Below are 9770 nucleotides of genomic sequence, written 5' to 3'. Positions count from 1 at the left end.
TGTCCATCCTCATGCTAGTATGACACTTTTAATTATGGTGGCATTGTAACAGGTTTTTAAGTTTTAAAACCTATTAAGCAGTCCTCTGTTATTTCTATACAAATTTTAGGGTCAGCTTGGCCATTTCTGAAAGAAAAAAAGGTAGATGGAATTTTCATAGGGATTATGTTGCATCTATAGATCAATTTGGTGTGTACTGGCATCTTAAGTCTTCTAATCCATATTACTTAGGCATTTTCCATTTACTTAGGTCATCCTTGATTTAATAAGGTTATACTTATGACACATCAAAATAGTCCAAAATGCAAACTATGACCTATGTAGCAAATCTAAGTATTACCCTTGTGATTATAAGTGATTATTACCACTTATAATCTTTTATTTTGACTTTGTTCTCAAATCTTATGATACACCATATTTGCCTGCTTGTCTTTGACTAGTTATCTCAGATTTGCCATATATATATATATATAGTCTTCAAAGATTNTTTTTTTTTTTTTTTTTGGATAAAGATTCAGGGATACTTAACAACTGAATCACATTCCTAGTCTTTTTAAAGTTTTAGACAGTATCTTTCTAAATTGCTGAGACTGGCTTTAACTTGTGATCCTTCTGCCTCTGCCTTCTGAGCCGTTCGGATTATAGGCATGCGCTCCAATGTTCAGCTGTTATATATATGTGACACACACGCACACACTCTTAAATTTTTTTTAGTTGTAGATGGACACAATACCTTTATTTGTTTCTTTGTTTGTTTGTTTTTTTAATGTAGTGCCGGGGATCAAACCCAGTGCCTTACGCACGCTAGGCAAGCACTCTACTAACTTAGCCACGACCCCAGCCCTTGCCCTATATTTTTATTAATACCTTTTCCAAAAATAGATTAACAAGATATACAAAAGTATGGCAAAGAATGCTGCTCTAGAAATAGTTCAATATTGTACTTGAGAAAACCAGATTAAAAGAAAAATACATTTTTTTCTTAGAAAAAAAAGGAATTCACTAATGGTATCAATTGTTTTTCATAGAACAAATAAAATATGTAAAAATTTAAGCTTTGGATTTGTATTATGCTTTATTTTTCACATATATCACGTATATTTATTGTAGAGAAAATAATACAATTATATACTTTCACCAAAATGGATGATGTAATTCTTTTGCTCCAAAATAATTCATATTGGTTTGAACACCAGATAAATTTGTCTTTGGTTATATTTAGGACCCACACTATATGACAAATTCTATCTTTAAATACTAGACTAACATGTAGCTCAGGATACCTACACATCTAAAACTCAGCAAAGTGATGAGCTCTACTTTGAATTCCATCCAGGGTATTCAGAGTAGACTCCAATCTATTTAAATTACTTTCTTTGTTCTCCCTTTTAGCTGAGTATATATTTAAAATGACATTAAAAAGTATATAACCATTTATGTGCTATGTGTGAAAGTAAAGCAGAAATGAGACTATTGCTATATATACCAGCAGCACAATCCACTGTTATTTTCCTCTTTCTCAACACCCATTTAGAATAGTTATTTTGGGAACAAACGTTCAAGAAAACTATTTAGTCTACATACTCACATTAATAACAAGAATGCAAAGAAATCTTCAGGTAAAGATGCATTTACTATAATTAATGATAGTTTTAACAAAATTTGGTGTTAATATAGAATTAGTCTTTTTAAAACTATCCTTAAACCTTTCATATTACTTTTTCCCATAGATTTTATGTTCCAGAATAAAGAAGAAATTGCAGAGATGGAGAGGTAGTTAACAAAGAAGAGAATAATTTTATCCAGAAAGAAGATGCATACAATACTAACAAAGGTCAATGTCTAGTTACTTCCATACAATTGAAAATGGAAAAAAATTACTGAGACATATACAATCTTATGGTACAAAGAAATCTGTAACTCAGAAATTTCAAAGATAAATAGACAGAAAAACAAAACAACTTTCAGTATTTTAGGGAAGTGATATTTTGCTAACACAACCAAGGAAGACAATCAGGAGAGCAGTGTCTGCACTTGCTGGGGCGACCGGTGCAGAATACTCTCTGGATCTTTGTATTCATTGACTGGATTCATCACGGCTGCATACACTTCACCATAGGCTCTGCAGATCAATTCTGTAGACTGTTTTACAATTTGCTCTCTGTGGATAAGCAAACAAAGCATGAACACATGATCACTAGGAATTATACAGAAACTTCCTATTTCAATCAATGCATTTCCACATTTACCAAAACTCCACTACTACTTAAAAATCATTGCACAACTACAGGTTATTTTCTTGGTTTGGGGATAAAAGATATTTTAAAATATTTATCATTTATTAAAGTCTTTCTCATTGCTATGTAGGTTCCAGAGGGCAGGGACTGTGTTTTATTCAGTGCTCTATCTTTAGGGAAATAACAGTGTCAGGCTATACTGATGCTTCTCTGTTTATGACCATATTACACTCAATAAACCTACTGTGAATTGAAAATATCATTTATCAAAAATGCACTTAAGGTAGGATGACCTATTGAACCTCCTATCTTAAACATGCTCAGAACACTTAATATCAGCCTGCAGTTGGAGCCAAATCATCTCACACAGGCCTATTCTATAATATAGTACTGAATATTTCAAGCAATGTACACTACACTATAGCGGACAACTGTATTCAGCTGTTTACTCTCACAATCATGAGGCTGACTGGGAGCCGCAGCTCACTGCTGCACAAAATCATGATTATACTACAGCGCATGTTGCTTGTCTAGGAAAAGATCAAACTTCAAAACTTCTACTGAAAATGTAACACTTTTTGCAACAACATGAAGTTGAAAAATCCTAAGTCAAACCATTATAAGTCAAGGGCCATCTTAGTAGACAGTTAAACAAGAAATGAATTGTGACCTCCATCAATGTATTGATTTTGCAAAAGTGACTACTAATACATTAACCTTAAAGAAATAAGTTTGTAATTACTTATCAAAGCTTTTATGTCTCAGAAAAACTGACAGTAAACTGACATTTCACCTGGAGGCCCTACGCTGAGACCACATCTCCTAGGCTCCTCCACAGCTCTGGATATCATCACCAGGCTAACCATGACACTTGCCTGGAACCAACTGCAGCATTCTCACACGGCTCTAAAAAAGCACCTGGAAGAACAACAGATGCAGCCTTGCAATGTTTTTAAAAATCATCACGCTAGAGAAGAGCACTGGGTTTTCTAAATCTGCAATCACCTCCCTCCATATTGTTGTGACACCTTCTTTTTTCCCCAGCTGCTTGAACTATTCATGCATCACTATTCCTGGTCCTGAGAATGCCAATCTCTATATCCCGATTTTTACAAAAACTACATAAAAATATGCTTTTCAAGCTTTACAACTACTTTTCTTATAAATGTTTCCTATTTCTGTTAATGGCATCACTGAGTCCTATCATCTCTTGCTTAGAGGACTAAGAACACTCTTACTTGGTCTTCCCCTTTCCCGTCTTTCGAATACTCAGTCCTTTGTAAGCACTGCTGTTAGATACACCTTTCTGAAGCAGACTTTTAATCAAGTCTCTCCTTTACCCGCTGTCTTTGAGGAGCTTTGGTGGCTTCAGAGAAATCAACATTCCTCCCTCAAGTACTTTCTGGATCACTTCTCTCAGTTGGAGTCCAATGCAGCTCCTCACTGCTCTCTTTGCCCTGAGCTTGGGGACTTCATTTCTTGTACTCACTCCTCCATTTGCCTGATATACATTTGATAACCATTTTGCCTCCAACTACTTTAAATGTCCTAATGTTCTGTAAAAATGTACTCTCATCCATGAAGTCTCTGATCTGCAGAGCTAGAAACAATCATTTCCTTTTTGAAACATCCATGGCACTTTCTTTGTTCCTCTTACGGCATTTACCACTCCTTAAACTTTAAGGTTCTACATTTTCTTAATTCTCATATCCTAATAGCTTTATGCTGAGGGAGGGGAGAGTTCCACATCAAATCTATATACCAACTGCAAAAGAGCTCAATCTTAAAATGTCAAAATGTACTTTTAAAAACATCTGAAACTACACAAATATAAGATATTCATACCTCAGCTATCCTGCAAAACTTCAAGTAACTGGATATTGTTCATATTCTTATGTTCCCTAAAAACCCAGGATACTGTAATTGCTCACTGAATGACTGAAGGAGAAAAATAACTTTTCATGAATTTAAGTAGCCCTATTTCTGGGTCGTTGAGCCATCATTCTTTTTCATAAATACTGGGTTAATGGCTATTTCAGGCCAAGCTTTCTCTCCACATAGTCGAGTATACTGTGTGATCAGACTAACGTAACAGTGATGGTGGTAATAACAAATTGTGTTGTCATACAAGTCAATGCCAAGAAATCACAATCAACAAAACATATTCTTTAAGTTGTTTTCCTGGGAACTATATTCTTTTTGATAATAATAGACCAAATAATATATTTGATGGCTATCTGTGGAAATATATATTCATGGCCTAGGACATAAATGGATGGGTGGAATGGGGAGGGAAGTTCACCTATGATCTTGGATCATCAGTACCTCATTCTGATGAGATCCTATATCCTTAGCAACTAACATTTTATTTAAAACTAAAGCAACTTGACATTTTCCATATATTGCTGAAGCTTCCAAAATTAGAGTAGGTAGAAAAAAGATGCACTTAGTAAGTTCTCTGAGAAAAGTGGACTGATATTAGGGTCTGTGCCACCTTTCTGCTAGAGGGGATAAAGGTAGAATCTGGTTTGGAACTCTACTTAACCAGATGAGACTCCAAGATGTTTTGTGATCTACTGACTGCAGATCTTTCGTATAATTAACTGAACTAACAATGAACGCAACAAATGATGCAAGATAGTTCTAATAAATTAATAGTTGAAAAATACTCTAAACTGGTTTTGAAACAACTGTCAGATATAATATACATTTGATAACCATTTTGTAACAAGGCAGATACTCGATTTTAGAAAAACTGTTTTTAGTTCTTTACTCGATTTTAGAAAAACTGTTTTTAGTTCTTTACTTAGAGCAATATGACAGATTTGAGGGGCTGTCATGGCATTCATTACACCTCATAATTGAAAAATCTATACTTAATCTGAATACAGGGTATATTTGCTAGTATATAAACATACAGAAATAAGGCTGTTGTTTTTCTATTGGTGCATGTTAATTATACAGAATAGTGGCTTTCATTGTGGTATATCTGTACATGCTCATAACATAGTTTGATCAACTGGATTCCCCAACACATCTCCTTACTCTCCACTCCCCTTCTTCATTGAAGACATGAAGATAGGCCCCCCACCTCCAGCTTCCATATATGAGAGAAGACATGTAACACTTGTCTGGCTTGCTGCACTTAACATGATGATCTTCAGTACTATCTATTTGTTTCTGCAAATGTTCTAATTTCATTCTTTTTTATGACTGAATAATACTCATTTGTATATACTGATATACATTTTCTTTATTTCTTTTTAATTGAAGTTAAAAATCAGAATAAGGTATGACTATTAAATAAACTTTAAAAATTGAGACAAACTGATAAATTAGAATTATTGAAAACTCTGCTGTAAATTTTAAATTTTATTTTCTAATCCTAATAATGAAAAAATTTACATATATTAATTCAGTTATAACTTAAAGCACATTTCTGTTTCTAAGATAAATTAGCTAAAAATGTCAACAATTCACAATGTAGCTGAAAAACCATAAGTTTGCAATACAGAAAAACAGAATAAAGCAATATTGCTAAAACAAAGATAAATAAGACCACACCAATAAAACCAAGCAAGACTTTTTAAATGTTGTATTTGGTGGAATAGGGCTTCTTCAGTCTATATATAGTAAAGAGACTAAAAATGAACACAGATATGCTGTGGAAGGTGAAAAGTTAGCAAAGCTGGTGAAGAAAAGAAGTCTTTCATGAAGTAGGGAAAAAAAAGGGAAGCAAAAGAAACTTCCCTCTGCCCAGTCAGCTTGCTAAAGCCAACCAGATAGAGACAAGAGGGAAAGGGAGATTCTCTGAAGTGAATCCACGTCAAATTCAAAGTGTAAAGAGCAAGAGCTCTGACTGATAGTGTGATTCCACAGTTCTGAACAAAACAGGGTTCATTCATCACCCCCAAAGTCAGGGAGAGGTCCATCTAACACAGTGCAACAGAATGGCACGGTGAAGGAACTGCTGTCAGAAGACTCAGGTGAAGCTCCGCCACTATTGTTGCCTTTAACTTCCAGGATTAATCCCTCTACTGTGAAGTACTAACTAGACAATATTATAAGACACTTTCAGCTTTTAAATTATACTATTCAATTGAAAAATAAGAGCATTTTAATGAACTCCTGTTTAAAAAGAAATTTCTATGTGTCTATTTACCTACACATGTACAGACATTATTTTGAGGGATTGGGTTTGCTAAATGATGATATGATAGGTAGGTAGGTAGGTAGGTAGACAAATGACCGATAGATGCTTACATATACTTTTAAGATAAAGGATAAACTACATTATAATTACTTCTAAAAATAAAAAGGAAGAAATAGTAAACTATAAAATAAAAAATAGAGAATAAAACCATTTTAGAATTACAGAAACATACTTTTATATATGAGTAACTGATATTTTAAATTTTCAAAAGTTATACTTGTCCTGGATAGATTATTAAACCATTCAGAGACACCAATAGAGCACCATTTAATAAATTAATCCATCACATTGTCTGCTTTCCTTCCTTGGACCAAATTATTTTTCTAATCACTAATATCATATATGAAATACAGGGTTTCAAATAATGGTGTCAATATAGTGACAGATAATTAATTATCAAAAATGGAAAGGTTTTAGGTATTCTGTAACTAAATCTAAAACAACCAAATCATCAACGGTGCAGACACATACTTCTGGAAACTTGGAACATCCTTATCTACTGATCTCTATAGGAAATGCAATTTTCTTATCAGCAGAGTATGCAGGCACTGATTCTAACAGAGAAATAATCCACCTGCATATTGAACAATCACAGTCAAGCCATAGCTAGTAGATGAAGAGTAGGTTTTGAATTGTTACATGCTAGAATCGTAGTCCTGTTTTTTATGAGGCCAAAAGATATCTATCACAAGGGGTAGACATTTTATTTTAATATAAGCTGTGATCATTTATAAAGTTAGACCATTAGTTTTTGCTACCATAAAATCTTCTTGGGACTAATTTATTAAATGGTGCTCTACTGGCCTCTGGATGGTTTAATAATCTATCCAGGACAAGTATAATTTTTGAAAATTTAAAATATAATCTTTATACAAATAAAGAATGAATACAAGTAAAAATTCTAATAAATTATTAATGAAAAAACTACTATTGAAATGTTAAAACTGTTAAGCTGATTCACAGGCCATTTTAAGGAATTCATCATTTATAGGCACTTGAAAAAGAAGGTTCGAATATAACAGTTTAGATAGAAAACAGTTTAATGTGTCACAGCACATTAACTGTACCTCGGGGGACATCTTTTCTACAAGACAGAATCTACAAATTAACATACCCCCATAGTTTGAGACCTTTGATGAACAGTGAACAGAATCAAACAAAGGCACATTCACTTAAACAAATAATCCTTCTGGACTTTGTTTACATTATTTCCAAATTTTGGAAACTCTTCAATTTGCTGCATTTAGGAAGCAATTTGCTGTACCAGTGTAGCATACAGCAAATATAATAATCACATAGTTAATTTATTATCAGAAAAAAAGAAAAAAGAATTGAAGGAGAAGATTAGCTTGCTACACAAATTTACAGAAGGGCAACATTTTTAAGTTACTTGTGCAATAGAATTCTAAAATTGAGAAATTCTATTTGTCCAGGTACAAATGTCACAATGCTGTAACAACTTAGTGTTATATGTTTTAAAAAATTTAAATAATAACTTAAAACCATATGGAGAAATCTTTCTCATTTTAAAATATGTTCAAAGAAATTAAGTGTATTTTAAATATAAAGCACTGAGCTAAGAAATGAAGTGCTTACTTTCAGAATCAGAGAGCTTGTCATTAATCAGTACTTTAGAATTTTGGTTGCTATAACAACATGATACAACTTTCACCATTACCATAAACCCAGCAATTCTAAAAATAGTTTATTTCAACATTCAGGTTCTGTTATCACCAATTGAACTTTATTACAGCACCATGTTTAATAGTGCAATCAAATGTATCACAGAAAAAAAGGTGTCAACAGTTCAAGGCTGAAAATCTAAAATGATGACAATATACTTATGAATAACAGATTGTGTAAACATTTTCTCTTTATCACAATATAAACATTAAAAATGTCACAATGGGTCAGGTCAGTTTTTCACCCCAGGTCATCTGTCTCTCAAAATGAAATGTAGACATGTTTCATATGAGTCCTAGGAACATATCTCACATAAGTATTCTCTATCACATATGCCACACATCTTTGAGCATCCTTTAAAAAAATAAAATGCTATCAACATCTTAGAAAGGGTTAACAAAAATATAGGATAGTCTAAATAGCTTACAAGCTCTATCAGAAGACTTCCAGATTTGATAATAAATTCAGCAAAGTAGCAAGATACAATCAACACACAAAAATCACAATAGTTTTTCTATACACCAATAATGAATCTGCTGAAAAAGAAGTCAGGAAAACAATTCTATTCACAATACCATAAAAAAAAAAAAACCTAGGAATAAATCTTACCAATGAAAATTACAGAACACTGCAAAAAGAAACTGAAGAAGACACTAGAAGATGGAAAGATCTCCCTCATGGATAGGCAGAATAAACATTGTTAAAACGGCCATATTAACAAAAAAGATTTGCACATTCAATACAACCCCCATCAAAAGACCAATGACATAATTTGCCGTGAACAATACTTTATATACAGAGTTATGAAAAATTGTGCTGTGAATGGATAAGTATGAATGTAATGCATTCCACTATTGTCATTTATGAAATAAATAAGACCAATGACATTCTTCATAGAACTAGAGAAACACAGTCCTGAAGTTCACATGGAAGAATAAAAGACCCAGAATAGCCAAAGCAATTCTGAACAAAAAGTGATGCTGGAAGTATCACAAGGTCAAATGATACCACAGAGGTACAGTAACACAAACAGCATGGTACTGGCAAACAAGACAAAGCAGACACTCAGATCAATATAATAGAATAGAAGACACACAGACAAACCCGCACAGATACAGTTATCTAATCCTTAAAAAAAAAATGCTGCCAAAACACATTAGAGAAACGACAGCCTTTTAAACAAATGGTGCTAGGAAAACTGAATATTCTTATGTAGGAAAATGAAATTAGATCCCTCTCACCCTGTACAATAGTCAGCTCAATATAGACTAAAACCCAGAACTTAGAAACTATGCTACAGCTACAAGAAAACAAAGGGGCAACACTCCAACATACAGACACAGGCAATGACTTCCTCAATAAGACTCCTAGAGCTCAGCAAATTATACCTAGAATTAATAAAGGGAATGGCATCAAATTTAAAAAGCTTCTACAGAGCCAGACACAGTAGCACACACCTATAATCCCAGCAACTTGGGAGACCAAGGCAAGAGGATCACAAGTTCAAGGCCAGCCTCATCAAGTTAGCAAGACCCTGTCACAAAAAAATAATGAGGACTAGAGATGCAGCTCAGTGGCAAAGTTCCCTGAGTTCAATTTCTAGTATCACCCCCACTCCCTGCCCTCAAAGTTTCTGT

At 33.5% G+C, this 9770-nt stretch overlaps 1 protein-coding gene across 1 annotated transcript in view; it reads right to left on the bottom strand.

Moving 5' to 3' along the window:
* Positions 1–1056: 1056 nt before the first annotated feature.
* The window catches only part of Cog6 (component of oligomeric golgi complex 6), an 88894-nt gene continuing 80180 nt past the window's right edge, over positions 1057–9770 (bottom strand). Inside the window, exon 19 of the mRNA XM_015484237.2 lies at positions 1057–2161. Within this exon, the coding sequence (XP_015339723.1) occupies positions 2014–2161 (148 nt within the window). The 3' untranslated portion in view covers positions 1057–2013. The remainder of the gene's footprint in view (positions 2162–9770) is intronic.

This window comes from Marmota marmota, unplaced genomic scaffold, assembly GCF_001458135.2.
Source record: "Marmota marmota marmota unplaced genomic scaffold, marMar, whole genome shotgun sequence".
In the NCBI taxonomy this organism is placed as follows: domain Eukaryota; kingdom Metazoa; phylum Chordata; class Mammalia; order Rodentia; family Sciuridae; genus Marmota; species Marmota marmota.
The sequence above is the reverse complement of the archived record's forward strand: the minus strand, read 5'-3'. Positions and strand labels throughout refer to the sequence as shown.